Genomic DNA, 22,741 nt, shown 5'->3' on the forward strand with positions numbered 1-22,741 from the left:
AGTCTGAATTGACTCTATGGCACACGACAACACAAAAACAACATAGAGACAGAAAGTAGATTAATGGTTGCGTGGGGTGGGAAAAGAGAATGAGGATTAACTGTATTTAGGCATGAGGGATCTTATTGAGGATGATGAAAATGTTCTAAAACTGGATTGTGGTGATTGTTGCACAACTTGGTAAACTTACTAGACTGGATTGTATGCTTAAAGTGGGTGAATTTTATGGTATATAAATTATATCCTATTTAATTGTTCTAAGAAAAGATCACTGCAGGGTGCTTCGTGGTACACTTGGGTCACTGAAGTGTGGTTTGGGGTGCAGTTAAGAATCACTGAAGGCTATCTATATGGGATCAAATTGACAACAGCAACTTGAAAGATTAGGCAGGAACTTTAGAGGGCAGTGAGTTTGTGTTATTGGGGGAGGAGCAACTTAGAAAAGGAGGGTGAGAATGGTTGCACAAATGGAAGAATGTAATCAATGTCTCTGAATGGTACATGTAGAAACTGTTGAATTGGCTCATGTTTTGCTGCGTATATTCTCAACAACAACAAAATATTTTTTTAAAAAAGAGTCATTGGAGGGCTTGCGGGACACATTTTAAGCCCCTGGAGTATGATTTGGGGGTTCAGTTTGGTAACTACAGCAAGATGGTTGGTGGTTATTTGTAAGTATAGCTGGGGAGGACTGTTGGAGAGTTGGGGCATGCAATCTGGCAGAGTGCAGTTTGGTTTTGGAGGTATAGGAGATGTTGGAGCATGGTCTGAAGTGCAGCTTAGGAATCACATATAGAGTAGTTGGAAGTTATTTAGGATAGTGATGGGGGCTGTTGGAAGGTAGTTTGTGTATGTGTGGGGTTAAAGGAGGATTTTTTTGGGGGCCAATGGCTCAGGGGTAGAGCAGGAGACTGTTAGAGTGTTATTGGGTGTGCAGGTGGGGCCACACTAAGGGTAGTTAGGAATGTTTGGGGTGATGTTGAGGGCTCTTGGAAAGTAATTTGGGGATGAGTAGAGTATGACTCGGAGGGTATACGGGGGTGTTTTGGGGTCAGTGGAGGGTGTTTTGGGTTGCATATTGGGGGTAGGTGGAGGGTGGTTTGGAAGTGCTGTTTGGAAGTCAATGTTGGCTGGCTTACAAAGTTGATGGAAGATGGTTTGGGGAAAATAACTTAGGGGTAATGGAGGGTAGTTTATGGGTGCAGCTTGGGTACCCATGGAGGGTGGATTGGAGGTGCTGCTGGGGGGGGTCAATGGAGAGTAGTTTTGAGATACAATTGGGGAATGACAGAGGGTGGTTTGAAGGTTGAAAATCAAAGGTAAATGTGTAGAGTGATTTGGGAGTTGATGAAGCAAGGTTTGGGGGTGCATTTCGGGGTCTATGGATAATTGTTTTGGATGCAATCTTGATGTCTATGGAGGGTAATTTAGGGGTATAGCTTGGGGTCAATGTAGTTAGTCACTTGGGCGCAGCTTGGAGGTCAATGGAGTGTGTGGTGTGGGGTGCATTTGGAAGATGGCACAAAGGGTAGTTGGTGGCGTTTAGAGGTGTGGTGGGGGTTGTTATAGGGCAGTTTGGGGTGCTGCTTGGGGGTCCATGGAAGGTAGCTCAGGGTGAAGGGCTCCATTCTGATCACTGAGAGGGTGTAGCCTCGTTGGGGGCGGGACCCGGACCTGGAAAGGTGAGCTCCCGGGGCGGGAGCAACTAGGTTCCTTCCCCTAACCGGCTTGGCAGCCCTTGAGAACGCGCGTGCGCACGCACTCCCAGTTTGTCCGCCCAGGGCCCTCCCAGGGCAGGGAAAAAAAAAACAACCCGAAGACCCGAGTTTGCGCCTGCGCACTTCACCTCCGCCGCTGCTGTGCTCTCGCGCCCCGCCCCCTTCCCCTCCTTATACCGCTTCGCGCTCAGCGGCGGAGCCTGTGGTGCTGCCGGGAGGCCGGGAGCCAAGGAAATCGAGTTAAAGGTGGGGGGCGAGGATTCACCGCCAGCGGCGGAGCCAGGCGCTTCTCTTCCACCCTCTTCGCTTCTGCTGTCTGAACCCCACGGCTATCCGTCGCGCGGTGCACGCGGCCCAGGGGCAGGGCGCGGAAGGGGAGTAGGCGCGGGCCCGAGGACGAGCGGGGGCCCGCGAAAGAGGGGCGCACCCACCAGCACTCTCGGCCTACAGCGACCCCTCCGTACGCCGTGGTACAACGAGTCTCAGTGAGTAATAACTCCCGCCCGGGGACGAAGGGAGGGAACAGGGCGGGGTGAGGACCGAGAAACGCCAACGGCAGACGTACCTGCGCGAGCACACTCCCTCACTTCTGACCCTGTGGACTCTCTCGACTCCTGTCTTACCTGACAACATATTTTTTTAACCACGAACCCTGGCCCAGGACCTCCTTCCTGACCCCTGACCTAATCATATTCTGGTCTGCCATGGTCCTCAACCCCTGTTTTGCCCCTCTAAACCCAGTCCTCACCCCAAACCCCGTCCAGTCCTGTCCTCAGGATTCTTGGCCTGAGCGGAGCCTTGCCTGACTTCATGCCATCTCAGAAGCTCATCTTGCCCTGCTCTGATGCCCAACGCTGACCCCATTTTCTGTCCAGATGTTTGACCTGTCTGTTCCCTAAACCCCTGTGCAGTCTCTGACTCCCTTCTTAGTCATGTCCTATCCCGTTGACCCCAACCTGATCCCAGACCTCATAGTTTCTCCCCTTCCCCTTGGCCCTTTCCTGACTCCTGACCTCTGTCCTGGCTCACCACCTTTGGAATGCCCCCCTGTCTTCTGCCCTGTCCTCGCCCCCAACCCTGTCCTGTTTTTCCCTTTCCTCTCTTGTCCCATCACTATCCCCATCCCCATTCTCATGCTGTCCTGGTCTTTTCCTCTTCCTGACCTCCAACCTGAACCTGCCCTTTTCCCTCTTGCCCCCCAAACTACTGTTTTGACCTGTCCTGTTTTGTGACTGCTGTTCTATACTGATCCTGATCCCTGCCCTGCAGTTTTGTCCCCTTTTTGTGCTTTGTCTCTGACCCCTGCCCTGAACCTCACTCCATCCCATTCCCTAGCCAGTGTCCTGGCTCATTCCATGTCCTTCCTCTTAACCTCTATTCTTTGATGACTCTTATTCAGTCTTGTCTCCTACATTCCTTCCTGTCTTGTTCCCTCATCCAGTCCCAACCCTGGGCCCCTGTTCTAACCCTCACCATTCCCCTCCACCCTGTTCAGATCTCCTTTCTTCCTAACACCCACTTTCCATCCCCTCTGAGCCCAGAAGGACAGGGGTCTCATTATACCCTGCTCCTGAACTTGGAGGGTCGTCATTCCCAGGGCCTCTGAAGTACATCCCAAGTACTTTCTCTTAGCGAAAGGGGGAATGAACTTTCATTCTGCCTACTCCATCACCTACAGCTGCCTGAGCAAACAGTCCTGTGGGGCTGATGGGGTTTTGAATGTGATCTACCCTCACTCCAGTGATGTCATACAGAGCTTGCACTTCTCTCTCTGCCCCAAGAGGGCATGGAACTGGTCCTACGCCCCCTCCCCCACCTTCCCCAAGTGTGAAAGAATACCCTAAATTATTCATTGGCTCTCTGGGAGTCTGCAAGTTCCAGGTCATGTTTCCAGCCTTGCCAGGTCGGAGGGGCTGCCCCATGTCAGGGGGGTGAGCGAGTATTTGGGGATAGCGGACCCAGGAATATGTGTGAATCTTCCAGGTCATGTTATCTCCACCCCCTGGTCTTGATTCTGAATGTGTGATCCGTGCTTTCCTGGCCTGGAAACAAGTCCATTCTGGGCCAGAGGCTTCAGGGTTTTGTGGGGGTAGGATGGGGGCAGAGGTTTATTTCCCCTTCTCTCTCAGCAGTAAGCAATATCAGTCTTGGTGCTAAGTCTACCCACATTTGTGGGGTGGGTCTGTGTGTGGGGGGCAGGGAGGGGCGTGGTCACTGGATGTTAGAAACAGGTCCATCCAGTAGTAATTATAACAACAGTATTAATAGGATGATCCCTTGCTGTCTGCATCTCCTTGATTCTGAGATGGGGAGAATTTGTGTAGTGAGGAAGTACTGTGTTATTCAATTACATCTTGTTTCAGTGTTTCTCATAGAGTACTGAGAGTTTGAATAATGAGAGCTACCAAATCCATCTCATTTATCCAAAACGTTTAACCAACCTGTTAATAACAGTACCATCACCATAAGCGTTCCTCGATGTCCCAATCTATTTGGTACCTGAGTTCTGAGAGGAAGCATTCTGATCATTCAGACAGTGAAAGATACCAAGATATCTTAAAGTTTTTGGTTTCTGCATTTTACAGAGTAGGTAGAGTTCAGATAATGAAGGATAAGGACTCTAACGCAAAAATATATTCACATCTATTAACTTTTTGAGTTCCAGTAGCAAGAGTTGGGATACCTAGGTTTGTATAAACATATTTGGTTCCTGCATTTTGCCTGGTAAGTAAGGAAAGCTCAGAGAGTGAGGGATACCAACTCTATCTCAGATATGTATCTAAATCCATTCAGTTGCTGAATTTGGATAGTGAGAGTTGAGACAAGTTATCTGAATGTATTTGGTTCCAGCATTTTTTGTTTGTTTTCTTTTAAAATTAAAAAAAAAATTATTGTGCTTTAGGCAAAAGTTTACATTGCAAATTGTTTCTCATTCAAAAATTTATACACAGATTGTTTTGTGACATTGGTTGCAATCCCTGCACTGTGTTGACATCCTCCCCCTTTCTCTTGACCCCGGGTTCCCCATGTCCATTCGTCCAGTTTTCCTGTCCCTCCCTGCATTCTTATCTTTGCTTTGGGGCAGCTATTGCCCATTTGGTCTCGTGTACTCGACTGATCTAAGAAGCATGTTCCTCACATGTGTTATTGTTTGTTTTATAGCCTGTCTAATCTTTGGCCTGGTAGCCTAGTGGTTAAGTTGTACGTCTGCTAACCAAAGGGTCGGCAGTTCGAATCCGCCAGGTGCTCCTTGGAAACTCTATGGGGCAGTTCTACTCTGTCCTATAGGGTCGCTATGAGTCGGAATCGACTCAACGGCACGGGGTTTAATCTTTGCCTGAAAGGTGGACTTCTGGAGTGGCTTCAGTTTTCAGTTAGAAGGGTGGCTGGGGGCCACAGTCTTAGGGGCTCCTCCAGTCTCTGCTAGTGAATTTGAATTTTGTTCTACACTTTTCTCCCGCTCTGTCTGGGACTCTCTACTGTGATCCCTGTCAGAGTGTGGTTGGTGGTAGTAGCTGGGTACCATCTAGTTCTTCTGGGCTCAGGCTGGTGAACGCTGTGGTTCATGTGGTCCGTTAGTCCTTTGGACTGATATTTTCCTTGTGTCTTTGATTTTCTTCATTCTCCTTTGCTCCGGACGAGATGGGACCAATAGATTTAGATGGCCACTCACAAGCTTTTAAGACCCCAGATGCTACTCACAAAAGTAGGATGTAAAACGTTTTCTTTATGAACTATGTTATGTCAATTGACCTACATGTCTCCCAAGACCATGGTTCCAGCCCTTAGCCCCAATAACTCAGTCCCTCAAGGTGTTTGAGTGTGTCTAGGAAGCTTCTAGTTGGAAACCCTGTTGGCGTAGTGGTTAAATGCTACGGCTGCTAACCAAAGGGTTGGCAGTTCAAATCCTCCAGGCGCTCCTTGGAAACTCTATGGGGGCAGTTCTACTCTGTCCTATAGTGTCGCTATGAGTTGGAATTGACTCGACGGCACTGGGTTTGGCTTTTTTTTGGTAGGAAGCCTCTCTGACCTTGCTTCGGTCAAGGTGTGCTGACTTCGCCTATATTGTGTCTATTACCACTTGTCTACTATCTAGTTCATGGTTTCCCATCCCTGCTCCTCCCCTCCCTCATAGCCATCAAAGATTTTTTTTTTCTGTGTGTAAACCTTTTCTTGGGTTTTTATAACAGTGGTCTCATGCAATATTTGTACTTTTGCTATTGACTTATTTCACTCAGCATAATGCCCTCCAGATTCATCCATGTTGTGAGATGTTTCATGGATTCATTATTGTGCTTTATCGTTTGTGTGTATGTACCATAATTTGTTTATCCATTCATCTGTTGACGGGCACGTAGGTTGTTTCCACCTCTTTGCTATTGTGAATAATGCTGCAACAAACATGGGTGTGTATATGTCTATTTGTGTGATGGCTCTTATTTCTCTGGAATATATTCCTAGGAGTGGGATTGCTGGATCATATGGTATTTCTGTTTCTAGCTTTTTAAGGAGGTGCTATATTGTTTTCCATAACCCTAGGGGGCAGTTCTACTCTGTCCTGTGGAGTCTCCATGAGTTGAAATCAACTTGATGGCAATGGGTTTGGTTTGAGTTTTGGTTATATCATTTTCCGTTCCATTTTACAGTCCCACCAGCAGTGACTAAGTGTTCCAATCTCCCCACACCTTTTCCAGCATTTGTTGTTTTCTGGGTTTTTTTTTTTTTTTTTTTTTGGTTAGTGCCGGTAGTGTCAGGGTGGTTCTAGTATTTTCTATATTGAGTAGGGAGAGGTTGAATAATGAGGGGAAAATAGCTCTGGTTCAAACTTACCTGCTTTGAAAGTAGGAAGGGTTTCATGTCTGGGTAACAAGTGGGGAGGGTTTGGAGGCTGAGGGATACCAGCTCTGTCTCAAAAATGTATCTGAATCCATTTGGTTCCTGATTTTGGATCATGAGAGTTTGCACAAGTTATCTGAGGAAAAACAGCTCTGTTTCAAATCTATCCGGTGAGGCTGAGGGATACCAGTTCTGTCTCAAAAAAATGTCTGAATATATCTGTTTGATTCCTGAGTTCAGATAGGGAGGAATACTTGTAATTATGACAGCCAACACATATTGAATGTTTACTGTGTGCCAGGCACTGTCTTAGCAAGCATTAAATATGTTAATGCATTTAATGCTTGCAACAACCCTGTGTAGTCCATACTATTATCGTCATCTCCATTTTATAGACAAGGACACTGAGGCAGACAGAGCTTACGTACCTTGTCTAAGCAGTCACACAGCCAGTAAGTAGAAAGAGCTGGGTTGAATCCCACCACTTACTAGCCACCTAGCACCACCGGCCTTGGCTAGGGTGGGGCCTGGAGGTTGTACCATCTTCAGGCTGTAAAAAGTCTGGGATCAGGGCAATGATGTGGGTGGGTGACCCTGCCCCACCTGTGTGCCTGGCCCAAGAGGTCCAGTTACCCACTCTCCCCCGCCCCAGCACCTGCTCATCTCTGTGTGAGTTTATTTGTGTTACTGTTAACAGTCATTAATGACATAGTACGAGTTTCCTTGTACTTTGAAATGCTTTCCGAAGTTACTTTAGCTTTTGTTATCTCAGTAACCACCTTTTACCCATTTTACAGGCAAGGAAACCTAAGTGTTGAAACTTAATCCACATTGCCAGACAATTCTCTTGTCCCTCTTGGCTCTGATTTTGTAAACATCTTTCTTTTCAACATCCTTGGCGGCCCACAAGAGGCAAGAGAGGCCGTGGCTGAGAGGACACTCCCCACTAACCCCTAGTTGCCCACCCATGGCTGTCATCCTCCACCAGCACCAGGCAGTGAAGGAAGGGAAAAGGAGGGGAGGTAGATGAAAGGGGCCTTTGTGTCCCATGCTGGAAATCCCACACCCAGGAAGAAAGGTGAACAAGATGGCGGGCACCTCCATTAAAGTACATATGGAGAGAGCTCCTGCCTACGCCTGGCCCACCATCTAAGCGAGGAGGGAGTCGGCCTCACTCTGCTCTTTCACATCATGGCGTTGGCTGCTGCAGGGGCCTGGGTTGGGTTTGGGCCCTGAGGTCACAGAGCAGATGGTCCCAAATCTAGTACAGGATGTGTGGTGTATGTATGCTACGGCAGGCCTGGAGCCCAGGTGGTGCTTTTGGGGGACACACTACATCATAGGGACTCAGAGCCAATTTTCTTATCTGGAGTGAGGCTGACTCCTGGCCAGAAATGCATGAGGGGGAAGACAGGGGAGACTCAGCCCGGATATGAAGAAGCATGAGCCCCCTTCCTCACTCCACCTCCCTTACAGGTGTAGCCTTTATTCACCTCCAACCCAGGACCCAGCCCCCCCGCCCCCTGAGTTCTCATGCTATGTGTTCTTATGCCACTGTCATCTGAATCAGGTCTCTTCACCTTTCTGAGCTTCAGTTTCTAAGTCTATAAAATGGCCATGAGGAGCTTGGGTCTGTGTCTTCCAGGCTTATAGGGACCAAGAGGGGTTAAATGCATCAGAGTGTTTTTGTAGAGTGTAAATTTGTGGTCAGTTTACTGGGATTATTTATTCTGGAGCTGCAGAAGGTGGTAGGGTCTTAAGACCTGGCTTCTCAGAAAGATCAACTTCCTCTGTCCCCAGGTTGGGAAACTATTACCCTGATGAGGGTGAGAATTGCCCCACTACCTTCCACCACCCCTGCCTTGCCCTGGAAGAAAGGGTAGGAGTCTCAGGAATGTGTTGCACACTGCCAAGAACCACAAACCCTATTCATACTCGAGGTCACCCATGTGCTCAACAACTCCCCAGCCCTCTATCCCCTCAGCTCCAAGTTAATACTCTCAGGTGGGCAGGGTCTGATCCTTGGGGAATTTGGGCAGTAGGAGAGGCAGCTGCCGTTCCCACACCCTTAGCCCTTCTTTCTTAGTTTTCATGTCCTAGCTGGAATCCTGGTGGTGCAGTGGTTAAGTGTTCAGCAGCTAACCAGAAGGTCAACGGTTTGAACCTACCAGCCGCTCCTCAGGGAAAAAGAGGTGGCAGTCTGTTTCTGTAAAGATTACAGCCTTGGAAACCCTGTAGGGCAGGTCTGCTTTGTCCTATAGGGTCGCTATGAGAATTGACTTGATGGCAATGGATTTTTTATGTCTCAGCTAAATGTATCAGGATACGGAGGGAGTTTCAGGCTCCTTTCTTGGTCATACTGGGCACCCTGAGGGGACTTGGCCCCAAGACTATCTCTAAAGGCCTTAGCCCTGGTGGCAGGCAGGGAAGGGTTAAAAGGTGTGGGTTGGCCCAGTCCCAGGCCAGGTAGGCTGGGCCATTTCTTGGTGGGAGGTGTCTGAGGCATCCCCAGCTGCTGCTGCTTACAGCCACCACCAGCAGAACCAGGACTTGGTAGAGGCAACTATTTATTTGAGGTAACTGAGGCCCCCCACAGCACCTTTGTGGCCTTGGTGAGCACCTGGGTGCAGTGAGTAGTGGTAGGGGCAGAGGAGGGAGGAGGGCATCAGGGGACTGGGTGGGGTAAGCTGAAGTTCCCCAGCAGGAGAGAGCCCAGTCAACACTGTAGGGTGGGAGCGGGGAGCCCGTGGTGGTGATGAAGCCAAAAATGTATGGCTTCCTTTCCTGGCATGAAGCCACTTCCTGGCCAGAAATAGCTGAGGTGGAGGGATGTGGGAAGACCTAGCCACGACAAGAAGCATGAGCCCCTCTGCTCCACTCCCATCTCCTCCACTTCCTCTCCCTTCCCCCAACCCAGGCCCCAGACCCCCATGAAAGCCCAGATTGTGCTGTTGGGAAACCATTTCTGAGGTACCTGCCTGCCTGCCCCACATTTGTTCACGTAGAGTGGAGGAAGGAGGGCACTAGGTGAGAGTGAGAAACAGTCCCTGAGATTGGGGGTTTGTATTTGCTCCAGTGGTGGCAGGATGTGGAAAGGGGGTCCCACCGAGGGTGTTAGGTACTACCCAGGTGAGGTGTCTTGGTTGTAAACAGTCATTACAGCCAGGAATTTCTTTCTCGGCTGTGGCGTCAGAAGGGTAGACCTGAAAAACCTGCTAGGCCCGCCTCTGGGTGTGTGTGGGGGTGCCCTCTGCAGCTCTCTTGCTGTAGCCCATCTCTGGGACAGAACAGGGCCATCAGTCAGAAGACCCAAGGGCTGGTGTGGATGTGTGTTGGGGAGGGAGTTGCTGGTGTCTTCCTTCTCACCAGCTTTGGGTAGGAATGGGTAGGCCCAGGCCCCAAGGCAGTTATGCAGAGGGCAGGCCAGAGGAGGCAAAGGTTTGGAAGCTGTATTTGGAGGTGTGGAGTGTTGACCCTATGTCTAGCCTGCCCAGTGACCCCGTGACTCAGCCCCTAGCTATGTACCTGAGGTCAGGTTGACAGGGTGGAGTTGGGGTTCCTGTCTGAACCCTGTGTTGACTTCCAGGATACCCGGAGCTCTCAGGGGTGAAAGGCTTAAGGCAGCCAGCGTGGGATGTGGGACCAGTCCTGGCAAACAGGCCCATGGGGTAGAAGTTGAGATCCCTGTTGGAGTGGAGGAAGGTTCAGGGGAGCCCTGTGAGAGTTCCCCAAATCCAAATGGGGCTGGGGAGTTGGGAGCCCCAGGTGCCGAGGGGCAGAGAGAAACCCAGCCATGCTGGGAAATGCGTGTTTTCTGAGTCAGTCAGTACCCCTTGCCAGACCTTAGATGGGTGTGAGTGTGAGTACCTCTGCAGAGCACACACCGGTACCTGAATTTACAAAAAGGCTCTAGAGACTGACCCCCATCCCTAATGTTGAGGGCAAGGAATCACTGCTTCTGGGGAGGGGTACAGACCCTATGTGGGGACAGGGGACTGCAGAGAAACTGTTGGAACATTATAGGCAGCTTGGCTACACCCCACAATGTATAGATGGGGAAGGGGCTTGAATTGTCTCCTTGGTTGCCTGGCTCTTCTCCACACCTGGCTACCATGTCATGACAAACTGGATTTTGAGTAGGTGGGATGGACCTCTGTGACCCCATGAGAGCATCCCAGTTGCCTGCCACAGAGGTCAGGCCAGTTGGTGGGAGGTGATGTAACCTGGCTGCCCACCTGGGGACTGTGTGGGATGTGGGAGGGAGGGAGCAAACTCCAGAGGAGGAGACAAGGGCAGGGCTGGTGGCCAGCCATGGCATCTGGAGCAGAGAAGGAGGCAGGAGGCAGCTGGTTTGTTATCTGCAGCTGTGGACTTTGCGTCTCACAAATCCCAGGAGGGTCAGTTCCCTAAGCTGGGGCTAGAGGGGCCCTGGGGTCAATGAAAATGCTCTCCCTGCTGCTCCAGGGCCACAGGATGAAGTTGAGACAGGTATAGAACCACAGAGCTGGGCTTGAGCCCTGGCTCTGCCACCTCTTCATTTGTTTATTCAGCCATTTATTCATTCAGCTGGAAACATTCATTGAGCGCTTGCTGTGTGCGCAGCAGTATTGGAGATGTTGAAGAAAACAGGACAGATGTGTTTCCTGTCCTCGGGGATGTGTGGGGAAGGCACAATCTCTTGTGTGGTACAGCGAGAGGACATAATGCAGAGGCTCACCTCTGGAAGTGGTATTTAAGCCAAAGAATGACAAGTGAGAACCAGGAGTTGGGGTGTTAAGAGGTTGAAAGAGCACTCCAGACAGTAGTCACAGCCTCGGCCAAGGCCCTGAGGCCTGATAGACTTGGGAATTTATAAGGAAGTTGGTAGGGACAGAGCAGCTCTAGTGAGGGAGAGAGTGTTGGACCAGAGGGGTGGGCCTGGTTATGTTTGTGGCTTTGGACAAGTTATTTCATCACTCTGTGCCTTACTCTCATCTTTACAATGGTGGTATTAATAGTCATAGAACTACTATCACAGGGTGGCTGTGAAGATTAAATGTGGCCTAGTATGGAACTGTGCCAGGTACCCAGGTGCTTAGTAAGTGCACTGTTGTTATAGTTAGTTGAATCTGTACCATTAATTCTCCTTCCCCAGGCAAGACTCCTGGCTGTGGCCCATGGGCCTCTGAGGAGGCGTTGTAAATCTGCCCAGCTCCCCACTTGCTGTGCTCCCACTCAATGGGAAGGGAATCAAGGTACCAGGGCCAACACCGTTCTGGGGTGACCCCCTGGGTCCAGACATCAACACAGATTCTGAGAGGGCAAATCAAGCAGGCGGGTGGGGTCCAGGGCACCTCTTACTCCCAGCTGGGATTTTGGGAAGCTGGGTAGGGGTGGGGGTTGGGTATCATGGGATGTGCTTCCTTAACGGCTCCTGTGCATCATTGTCAGGCCTTGTCCAGCCGTCGGCCACAGACTCTCGACAGCACCAGGATGGAAGTCAAAGGTCAGCTGATCAGCTCTCCCACCTTCAATGCCCCAGGTCGGTGGCTGGTTCTCCCTTCCGCCTCCTCCCCGGCTCTGAGTCACTCCCTGCCCACTTGGGAAGGGGTGTCCCATGCCCCACAGCTGCTCCAGGATGCCCTGGCTGTCCCACTGATCTTTGTTCCCTCTATGTCCAGCTGCCCTGTTCGGAGAGGCTGCCCCCCACGTGAAGTCAGAGCGTCTGCGGGGGCTGCTTAACCGGCAGCGGGCCCTGCAGGAGGCCCTGAGCCTGAAACTTCAGGAGCTACGAAAAGTGTGTCTCCAGGAGGCGGTGAGGGCTTGGTCCCAGGAGTGTAAGGGATAGTGGGAGCCCTAGGTAGGCAGACTAGAGTGGCAATTATAGATTCCCTGTCACCCTCTGTCTCATCAAAGCTCAGCTTAGAGATCTTAGAATCAATGAAATTGGTAACGCAGGCCCACAATTCCTTACCTACAGTTCTGAAATCAAAAACCTCAAAAAACAAAAGTTATTTCTAAAATTTGGCAGCAAAACCTGGCCTGAACTGACATGGAGTGATTTATACTTTCTCTTTACTCCTCTTAGTGTGAATATCCGCAGTTTACCAGAAATAATAATGCATATGTTTTTTAATGAAGGAGCCCTGGTGGTGCAGTGGTAAAGGAAAGATCTGCAGTTCAAACCCAGCAGCCACTCCGCAGGAGAAAGATGTGGCAATCTGCTTCTGTAAAGATTTCCCACCTTGGAAATCCTATGGGCACTTGTACTCTGTCCTGTAGGGTCACTATGAGTTGAAATCGACTCGATAGCAATGGGCTTAGTGTGAATATCCACACAGTGTGCTAGAAATAATAATGTGATTCAGAGCATGCAGCCCCAGCCCCTGATAGGGGTGTTATGTAATATGCAATATATAGGCTGTGTTGCCTTTATAAAAATTTTTGGGTTCCAAAGTAGATCTCCCCCATCCTTCCCGTCTCCACTGCCCCAGGGATTTGGGTCATTGAGGGGATGAGAGTCTACACTGTATACCTGCCTAGTGGAGATACTGGAAGGAGGAAGAGAAACGTGTGAAGTGCTGAACAGGGCCAGGCTCCTAGTAGGACCTCTGTAGCTTTTGGGGTCATTACTGCTTTGTCCCATCCCCTCCCTGCAACTAACCCTTGGTAGTTTCTGACCCCTGACCCCTGTCCCCTGACCCAGGAGCTAACTGGCCAACTGCCCCCTGAGTGCCCCCTGGAGCCTGGTGAACGGCCACAGTTGGTCCGACGGCGGCCCCCTGCAGCCTGCACCTATGCTCCATCACACCCCAACCCAGCACACCACTCCTTGTGCCCTGCTGAGGTGAGCAGACTTGGAGAGCAAGATGGTATGGGGGAAGGGAATAGGTACAGAGGAAGAGGAGCCTAGAGGAAAACAAAGGCAGAGTGGGGGTTGAGTCCAAGGCAGGGAGAAGCTAAGATGAGAAGGAAAAGGGTTTGAGTGAGATGGGTTCTGGATATAAGGGGTGCAGTAGTCCCCAGGGGAAGGTAGAGGAGCAGGTCCCAAGATAGGTGTGATAAATCCCAGCCCTGGGAAGATGCTGGTCCCTAACTCAGTGAGGATAGGCCTCCCACCCCTAGGAAGATGAATAGGCCTAGCCAGTAATCAAGATAGGCCCTGCCTCCAGAGGGTGAATAAGCTCCATCCCGCAGAGAATAGGCTCACTCCCAGGTAGAGCAGCGCCACCTCCAGTCTAGATGGGCTCTGCCACTGATTGTCCTGGTGCTTGGCTATTTCCAACATTTGGTCCTGTCTTACCCCTTTTGGGTGGACCCTACAGGAGCTGGCTCTCGACGCCCTGGAGCGCGAGGTGTCAGTGCAGCAGCAGATTGCGGCAGCTGCCCGTCGCCTGGCCCTGGTCCCTGAGCTTAGTGCTGAGCAGCGCCGGCGCCGGCGCCAGGTCCAGGCAGATGCACTGCGGAGGCTGCATGAGCTGGAGGAGCAGCTTGGGGATGTCCAGGCCCGCCTTGGCCTTCCAGTGCTCCCACCACCCCAGCCACTGCCACTGTCCATGGGAGCAGTTATCACCACCCAGGGAGTCTGCCTGGGCACGCGCCTTGCTCAGCTCAGCCAGGGTGAGCCAGGTCCCATCATCCCACCAGTGAAAGTGGGAGAGTGGGCTCCGTGAATGGACACTGGCTAATGGACTTGTAGGGGTGGGATGGGTGAACAGTCAATGAAGACAGGGAGGTAGGCAGAACTTAAGGAGCCCAACCAGTAAGAAGAGTTCAGATAAGTTGGCCTATGGGAGGAGGGGGCCCATTGAGAACTGACCAGTAGGCACAAAGAAAGTGAGGAACCAAGTCTATGGTGGTTTTGGTTTGAGGTAAAGTTGAATTCTTGGGAAGGGAACAGGTTGGGGAGGAGACATATCTAGAAGGTGGTGCTGAGCAGAACCCATCCAGTAATATAAGGGGATGGTACCTAGGCCTTGGGTTTTTAGGCCTGGTTCTCCCCCTTCTCACCTGTAGAGGATGTAGTTCTGCACTCAGAGAGCAGCTCCCTCTCAGAGTCTGGGGCCAGCCATGATAATGGTGAGGACTCCTATCCCCCAGGCATGCCCCCAACCCCTTCCTATGACTTGTGGCCCGTTCTTTGATGCTCAGCCCTTCCTCACCTCTTCAGCTCCACCTACTTACTCCTCCATAGCTATTCCCCATCTTCCTGTGGGGCTCCCCATCTTCTTAGCTTCATCCCACCCCTGTTCCCTCAGCAGCCCCTCCCCTTCCCTTGTTGCCCTGCCTCATCCTTTAGCTCCTCCTCATCTGGCTTAACCCTGCCCCAGATCTTTGCCCCTCACCTACTTCCCTAGCCCCTACCCTTTGCTTTGCCCCCAACCAGTCTTGCTTCCTCTGGGCCCCCTCTCACTGACTTCTCTGCCACATCTCCCTTCTACTCAGAGGAGCCCCGTGGCTGCCTCCCTCTGGCTGAGCGCCCCTCACCACCCAAGGCCTGGGACCAGCTGTGGGTGGTATCTGGGGGCAGCCCTGAGCGGCGAGCCCCGTGGAAACCACCCCCATCAGATCTTTATGGGGACTTGAAGAGCAGGCGGAACTCTGTGGCCAGCCCCACCAGGTGAGGACGAGCCCCTACCCTCCCTTCCCCATAAGTCAGGAATGGGACCCTGAGTTTGGGCTAGCAGGATGGCCTGCTGGTGGGTACGGTCTCTAACCTGGGCCCCAACTGGGTCTGCCTGTCTCTATTTAGCCCCACACGCTCACTGCCCAGGAGTGCCTCCAGTTTTGAGGGGCGAAGTGTGCCTGCCACCCCTGTCCTCACTCGGGGCATCGGCCCCCAGCTCTGCAAGTAAGGGGACTCGGAGGGTGGGTTTGAGGATCAGAGGAGGGGACAGTTAGTTTTAACTGGGGGTGTTGGGGAGAGCATTATCAAAGGGCATGGGATATGGGAGATTGGGCTTTGAAAGGTGAATAGGAGTTGTCTTGGTAAAGAAGAAGAGGGTAGGGATTTGGAGCAAAAGCACTAAAGTTTGAGTATGGGCCTTTCTTTATATTTTGGACAAGTAATTTCCCTTCTCTGAACTTTTGTCTCATTTGTGAAATGGGCATAAAAGTTTCTGCCTTTGAAAGATATTGTAGGCGTGACAGTTACAGTTAATTGTTACATACTACGATCTGCCAGAAATCAGGGCTTTACATGTGCCTGGTGTGTCTCAGGCAGTGAATAAACAAAGCCCCTGTCCTTGTGGAGCTTACAGCCTATGAACGGTAGCTGTTGAGAATGATAGTTTTGGGTGGTTCATACGCATTGTGGGACAGAGTTCAGGAAGGCTCTTAAACTCCAGGCCTAAGGATTAGGACTTCATCCTGGAGGCAGTAGGGAGCTATGAGAGGGGTCTTAGCAGGGAACAAGGGGTCAGGTGTATTAGGAAGAGTCTTCTGTCAGGCTCTGTTTAGCTAGCATTTCCTCTCCAGCCCTATACATATCTACATCTCCCTCAGGGCTAATAGCCCCAGCCCCGCCCCCCCCCATACATTTCCTACCCTCCTGCCCCCGACTCTGGGACAGAACCTTTGCTTCCCTTTACATGCTCACTACCTGACACCTTCATACACAGTTTCTAATCCTGGGCCCATTTTGGAGATGTGGAAATGAAGGCCCAGAAAGAGATGGGCTAGGGAGGGAACTCAGCCCATCTGCTTAATTTTTTTCTGATGCTACTCCCATTGCCCCTGCCTCTGCACCCCCAGACCTGAAGGCCTCCATTCTCGCCAGTGGTCCAGCAGCCAGGACTCCCAGGTGGGCTTCTCCCGGGCAGATCCTGCCTCTGACCATGCCTCCCTCTTCGCAGCTCGCACGCGCCGCAGCAACAGCTCCGAGGCCCTGCTCGTGGACCGGGCAGCTGGTGGGGGAGCTGGCTCCCCGCCTGCCCCTCTGCACCCCCCTGTTGCTGGTCCCCCAGTCTGCAAGAGCAGTGAGGTGCTATATGAGCACCCCCAAATAGTCCCTTCTTTCTCCTCTCGTACAGCTGGCCCCCCAGACCCTCCCAGGGCTGCCCGGCCCAGCTCAGCTGCCCCTGCCTCCCGCGGGGGCTCCAGGAACCCACCTGTGTGTGGGGACTTCCTCTTGGACTATTCCCTGGAACGGGGCCTGCCCCGCGGTAGTGGCGGGGCAGGTTGGGGGGAGCTGCTACCCACAGCTGAGGTCCCAGGACCCCTCTCCCGACGGGACGGGCCCCTCGCCATGCTCCCAGGCTCACCACCTGTGTATGCAGCTGATGGTAGCAGTCCCCTCCTCCGCAGCAAGGACCCCCATGCCCGTGCCACCCACACTAAGCCCTGTGGCCTGCCCCTGGAGGCCTCTGAGGGTCTGGAGGTACATCCAACCCCTCTGCTGTGGATGCCCCCATCCACCCGTATTCCCCTGGCTGGTGAGCGCAGCAGCCACAAGAACCTTGCACTGGAGGGGCTGCGGGACTGGTACATCCGGAACTCAGGACTGGCTCCAGGGCCCCAGCGCCGGCCTGTGCTTCCCCACATGGGCCCACCACACCAACCCTTCCTCCATGCCCGCTCCTATGAGATGGGCCAGGTGCTGTATGGGACCCCCAGCCAGGCGCCACTTCCACACTCAAGGAGTTTCACAGCGCCCCCTGTCTCCGGCAGGTATGGGGGGTGCTTTTACTGATGGGTAGGGGTCTCTTGAGGCAGATGGCAAAGGTATCCAGGCCAAGGGAACAGCTAGTCATGAGAGCTAATGGCTTGGAACACAAGGAACCTAGCTGCAGCACTAACCAGCTAGATCATGTGCTGTTCATGGCCTGCATTAGTCCGCAGGGTCCCACTGGAGGGGTATCTTGGGTATCGGTAACTGCATTTCTTTACCAAGCTATATAATATTTTAATAACCAGTGCATGTCAGCTGAAAATGAGCCTTGAAACCAAGGTGCTGAGAGGAAGGGGCATCCTGTGCCCCCCACCTTTCTCTTCCTCTGTTCTCCATGCTTGGGAGCCCCCAGGTGCTCTGTCCTGTGCCTGCCTCCACCTCTTTAACGAGCCTGTTTTCCTTTCTTTCCCTGTGTCCTGTCTTTTCCTTTCTTCTCTGTCTTCTTCAACCTATCCTCCGGATTCCTGCAACCCCTTCTAAAGATACTACGCGGACTTCCTGTATCCCCCGGAGCTGAGCACTCGTTTAAGTGACCTGACATTAGAGGGGGAGCAGTCCTCCAGTTCTGACCCCCAGACCCCGGGGACACTGGTCTGACCCCTTTTGATAAGCCGCTTGTTGCCCTGGGCATGACTACCACCTGGAGAGCACACAGCTGACCTTGCTGAGCCCTGGGGTGTGGGTGCTCTCATTCCTGGGCGCCAAGCTGACCTTCCAAGGCCCCTGACTTCCTGTGGGCCTGGGAGAGTGTCTGACACTCTACTACTTCTTTTACAATGTGCTGGGGGCTAGGGGGCCTCAGCCAGGTTAGAAGAGGGGCATGACGTAATGGGGTCTCCAAGCCCCTTCCTCCATGTGTTTACAGTTGTGATTTAGGTGTTCACCGTCTTCCCCCAACACTAGATGTTTTATAAAAGGGAAACTGTGATCTTGTCCTGATTGGGTTCATTGCTGTCTGGTTTCATTCAGGAACCCCTGTCATGAAATGGACCATGTAGGGTCTCAGGACCCTGTTCTGGGCAGCCAGCCAGGAGACTCCAGTGTGAACAGAACTCCTTGCCACCCCCCACCACGGCAGTTCTTGGGGAGGTGGGTTCTCTGTCCACACTTGGAAGGATTAACGTTTGGGTGAGGGGCTTAGGTTCATTTTCCCACACCCAGGAATACCTGAAGGAGCCCCTGTCTCTGCCCATCTGTACTCACTGCCTCTACCCGCACGGGGTGAGATAGCCCAGCCTTTGGTGGTAGCCCTTGACCTGATTATCCCCAATCAGGAGGCCCCTGAGGAGGGGGAAAGGCAGAGTCATAGGGTATGTTGTGTGTGTGGGGGGATGCTGTGGTGGTTGAACCTGGTATCTGGTAGATGCCAGTAAAATCCTCAGGTGATGTCTGGCCACGGGCCACGGGCCACGTCACATCTTCCTTGGCTTTCCTTCCATCTAGCATTTTTTAAACAAATCCACATAAGCTGTGTTTTCTATATCTGTCTGTGACTTTCTGGAGCTAGGGGTCCCACTACCCCCTTTACCTGGTGTTAAACTTTTCTTTTTGAACCAGTGGATCTGGGCCCAAGACACTACCCACACTGAGAGGGGATTTCTATAATAAATGTGTAAACTGAACCCATGTGTTGTTTCTCTATCTGCTTTGCCTTGGGGGCCCACACCTTTAGTTAAGACCAGATAATATTTTAATAATATTTTTACAGGAAAAAATATATATAACACTGTGGAAACAGCCTGTAATAATAATGTAACCTGTTTTGGCTGTACTTGCTTTGTGATGTGGAGCTTCTTTGCCTTTCTGCTCTCAGATTCCTAGCCAACCCCAAAGAAGAATCCTTAGTAATACAAATGATAGTAAACATTTCATGCCTTAACTACTTCATGCTTTAATGCCTCTCCAAAGATAACAGGTTTGAGGAAGGGCCTCAGAAATCATCCCTTCAATCCACATATTTGATAGAGAAACTGAGACCCTGTTAGGAAGAGTTTTTAGTAGGATTAAAAAGCAGGCCACCTCTACCTACTGAAATGCCCAAGGACTCTACCCAGGAGGCTGAAATTGGCTTGAGAGATGCAACAGCCTTTATTGTTGCAGCAACACTGATAAATATGCCCTGTTCCCGGTAGGGGCCTACCGCCATCCCACCCCTTGATCCTTGGTGAAGGTTGGGGTCACCTGGGACCAAGGGTTCAACAGAGTTAGGATGCCTGAGCCCTGTACCCAGATGGGGGCTGAGAACACCTGGGTCTTGGGCTCAAGATTTGGCAATGACTTGACCTGAGTCCAGAACTGAGGTAGGGGCTGGAAAAGCCTTGGCCCTAGGTTTAAGATTTGATAATTCTTTAGACCCAGATGCCAGCTTTGGGGCTGAGAATGGGAGAAGGGCAGGTTTCAGATTTGGATTGGGGGAGTGCCCCTGGGTCCTGAGTTTGAGGTTGACTGTGGATACTCTGGTCTCTTAAGCCCCAGTTTTGGTGGCTCTGCCCTGGTCCCAGGTTCAGGGCGGGAGAAGATTCTGGTCCCTAGTGGCTGGGTGTGGGGGGCTATCCCAGTTTTGGACCCAGGGGTATGGCGATGGTGATGTCCTGCTCTCTGGACTGGGCAAGGGTTCCTATGTTAAGGGCTGGAAAAGGGCTCTGGGTCCCTGGTTCTGGTCAGGGTGTGTGTGGTATCCTCCAGGTCTGAGGTACAGATCCGAGACCCCTAGGATCCAGCCTCCTGCTCTTGTCCCAGCGCCTCTAGTAGCAGCCCCATTGGCGTCCGCTTGAGACCAATGCTCTCCATGTTGTTCTCAAGCTTGTTCTTGAGGTTGCGCAGGCGCAGTGAGGCGTGCACCAGAATCACTGTGGGCAGTGCCAAGAGAAGTGGGGTCAGTAATGGTGGGGGGGGGTGAGGGGAGGAGGAATCAGCCTACAGCCAATCGGGGCCCACAGAGGGGAATTGGGACGCAGGCTGGCCAATGAAATGCTGAGTGGCCAATATGGCTCTGACCCTGAAAGTGGCTGGGTGACGGTAACAAGGACTTGGTCAGTGGAAGGCACTTAGCAACGGAAGTGGGGCCCGGAAGGGTGGTAGTGAGAAGGGTGTTCCCAGAAAAGAGGGAGCAATGCCAGGGAAGATGCTTTGTAACAGGGGCATGTCCGTGCCCAGTAACCAAGGCCTGGCGTCGTGCGTATGCGCTGGCCATTTCCCGGTATATCCCAGGGTAGAAGACTCACGAAGCACTGGCCCAGCGATGCTGAGCAAGAAGGTGCAAGCGCCTCCGACAGCCCAGAGAACCAGGAGCCCGACGGCAAGCACTGCGGCCAGGCAGGCGGCAGGGTGGCTGCGGCGGCAACGGCGCACGGCCGCGCAGGCTTCAGCCGCCCACACGAGCACGCCCAGAGCCACTGCTACTACCAGTGTGCTTAGGAGCGTGTGCAGTGGGCTCATGTACCTGTGGGGATAAGGGTACTGAGCTAGTTGGGCAGGCGGTGAGGGCCTCCCAGTCCACCATACACCCAACCCCCCCGGTTCCGGAGAACTTTGATCCCCCTCTCTGGACCCTCCCTCCAGCCACCAAATACTCCCGCCAGACCCATCTCCAACAGGTTTGCCCTCCAGGGCTTCCAATTCCCAGGACCCTGGGTTCCCCCATTTCCTTCGTGTCAATCCTACAGTCCCATTTTTCCTGAGGTTCCCTCTTCGGACCCTCCCATCCTGCTAAACCTCTGGGCTCCCAACCCTTCTCTGGTCTTTCCTTTGGCTCCTACTCCCACAAGGCCCCTCTCCAGGCCCCCTCCCAACCTGTCCCCTGCAAATCCCTCTTCCAAGCCTGTGTCCTCTCTGTCCAGGCCCATTCCTCCCCTCCAACTCCCCCCCCTGCCCCGGGTCCCATTTCCCAATAGGATTCTTCCCTCCATCCCTGCTAGAACCCTTTCCAGGCTTTGGCCCTAATTGGGACTTCTAACCCTTCCCGAGCCCCTCCTCTACGTTCTCCATCCCTCTCTGGTCTCCGGCCTTCCAACCCTGGGTCCTCTCTTTGGCCCCAAGTTACCCAACAGGTACTCCCTCCCTGTGCATTCCCATCACAGCTAGGCTCCCCTCCAAGCCCAGATGCTCCAAAAGTCCACCCTCCAAACCCTTCAACTCTACCATGACCCTATCTTTACCCTTAAACCCTCCAAATCAAACAATCCAAACCCGTTGCCATCGAGTCCGCAGACTGCTACATTTTTCTCCTGAAGAGTGACTGGTGGGTTCAAACCACTGACCTTTGGTTAGCAGCCAAGTGCTTAACCACTGTCCGACCAGGGCTCCTACCTAAGTCCTCCTGAGCTGTCTTTATCAAGCACTATTACTCAAAGCCACCAAGCTCCCCCTCCCCCTGGCAGGCACTCTCATATCCCCCTTTCACGCCCTCCTTGTCCTCAGGTTCCCCTCCCAGCCCTCTATCCCCTTCAGTTCCACACTTTCTCCAACCTCCCCAAGTTGCCCCTTAAGACCCTCCATCCCCCTCAAGCCCTCCATAACCAGGCTCTGTCCTCCAAACTAAAACACCATGTGTGTGCATCACAGAACTGTGCTCCACGGGATTTTCAATAGATGATTTTTTGGAAGTAGATCGCCAGGCCTTTCCTCCCAGGTGCCTATGGGTGGACTCGAACTCCCAACCTTTCGGTTAGCAGCCAAGCCCGTTAAGTTTGCACTACCCAGGGACTCCCCATCCCCCTCGGGTACCCCTTAACCAGGCTCCGTCCCTCTCTGGACGTCCTTAACCAGGTTTCACCTGCTCAAATCTCCCTTTCCACTGCCTTTGAGTCTCCTCTTCAGGCCTTCCATCTCCACTGGATTCACTCTCCCAGGCCCTGAATTCCTCTCAGGGCCCCCCTGCTGGTCCTCAGTGACCCTCCCTGTTACGCCCTCCACGCCCTGCAGGCGTTCCCGGCCAACTGGCAGCTACCTGCACTTTCTTCCCTCACTCACCCGGCCAGAGCAAGACCAAAGCCCAAGAAGATTAAGTAGTTAGTTTGGTAATAGAGGAGGTTGTTGATGACGCGGTGGCACCATCGCTGTGGGTCGCCTGGATCAGGGGCTGCTAGACGCGCGGAGCCCAGAATGAAGTCGTCTAGGGCGCGCAGTGGCGGCAGCCGCACCTCCGACATCCTGCAGCTCGCTGTTGCTGGATCAGCCAGACGGGCGTTCGAACTACAACACCCAGAACACCCCGCGCCACCGTGAGGGACACTGGGAGACGGACTCTTGGCCTGGCGGCTGCGCAGAAAAAGCAACGCACGTGACCGGAAACGCAAATAACACGCAGAGCAGTAAGGCAGCAGAGGCCGCCGGGAAATCAAGCCTCCAGCAAAAGGCGAGAAGATTTCATCTCTTTAAGTCTCTACCCAGTCCTCGGCGGGGGGCTCCACTGGGAACTGCTCCAGGAGGTGCCGGCGGCTTAAACACATGGTAGCCAGAAAGTGGAAGGACATGCAGAGAGACAATACTGCCGGCACTGCCAGAAGGAACTGAGATTCATCCAACTTCCCATTAGCAT

At 52.5% G+C, this 22,741-nt stretch overlaps 2 protein-coding genes across 6 annotated transcripts; one reads left to right on the top strand and one right to left on the bottom strand.

Moving 5' to 3' along the window:
- Positions 1 to 1,868: 1,868 nt before the first annotated feature.
- Positions 1,869 to 19,083, top strand: CCDC120 (coiled-coil domain containing 120). Of its 5 annotated transcripts, none has more exons than XM_064278275.1 (11): positions 1,869 to 2,203; positions 11,689 to 11,788; positions 11,985 to 12,075; positions 12,215 to 12,348; positions 13,240 to 13,380; positions 13,859 to 14,153; positions 14,550 to 14,612; positions 14,979 to 15,153; positions 15,286 to 15,384; positions 16,287 to 17,201; positions 18,172 to 19,083. In XM_064278275.1, exons 3-11 carry the CDS (start codon positions 12,027 to 12,029, stop codon positions 18,332 to 18,334), a joined length of 2,034 nt encoding a protein of 677 aa, XP_064134345.1. In that variant the 5' UTR covers positions 1,869 to 2,203; positions 11,689 to 11,788; positions 11,985 to 12,026; the 3' UTR covers positions 18,335 to 19,083. The 5 variants fall into 5 exon arrangements, with proteins under 5 accessions (XP_064134345.1, XP_064134346.1, XP_064134347.1 ...); XM_064278276.1 differs by having other exon boundaries at positions 11,985 to 12,039; XM_064278277.1 differs by lacking the exon at positions 14,550 to 14,612.
- PRAF2 (PRA1 domain family member 2) lies at positions 19,069 to 22,713 on the bottom strand. Its single transcript, XM_003418009.4, has 3 exons — positions 22,174 to 22,713; positions 20,427 to 20,644; positions 19,069 to 20,051 (listed from the first exon to the last, which is right to left on the bottom strand). Exons 1-3 carry the CDS (start codon positions 22,350 to 22,352, stop codon positions 19,912 to 19,914), a joined length of 537 nt encoding a protein of 178 aa, XP_003418057.1. The 5' UTR covers positions 22,353 to 22,713; the 3' UTR covers positions 19,069 to 19,911.
- Positions 22,714 to 22,741: the final 28 nt, after the last annotated feature.

This window comes from Loxodonta africana, chromosome X, assembly GCF_030014295.1.
Source record: "Loxodonta africana isolate mLoxAfr1 chromosome X, mLoxAfr1.hap2, whole genome shotgun sequence".
NCBI lineage: Eukaryota > Metazoa > Chordata > Mammalia > Proboscidea > Elephantidae > Loxodonta > Loxodonta africana.

Excerpts from the sequence above, each read along its gene's own strand:
- CCDC120 (XM_064278275.1), top strand. The coding sequence starts at position 12,027 with ATGGAAGTCAAAGGTCAGCTGATCAGCTCTCCCACCTTCAATGCCCCA. Across the intron at positions 14,154-14,549 it reads CCTTGCTCAGCTCAGCCAGG|AGGATGTAGTTCTGCACTCA; the intron begins GTGAGCCAGGTC and ends TCTCACCTGTAG. Across the intron at positions 14,613-14,978 it reads TGGGGCCAGCCATGATAATG|AGGAGCCCCGTGGCTGCCTC; the intron begins GTGAGGACTCCT and ends CCTTCTACTCAG.
- PRAF2 (XM_003418009.4), bottom strand. The coding sequence starts at position 22,352 with ATGTCGGAGGTGCGGCTGCCGCCACTGCGCGCCCTAGACGACTTCATT. Across the intron at positions 20,645-22,173 it reads TTTGGTCTTGCTCTGGCCGG|GTACATGAGCCCACTGCACA; the intron begins GTGAGTGAGGGA and ends TTATCCCCACAG. Across the intron at positions 20,052-20,426 it reads CATCGCTGGGCCAGTGCTTC|TGATTCTGGTGCACGCCTCA; the intron begins GTGAGTCTTCTA and ends CACTGCCCACAG.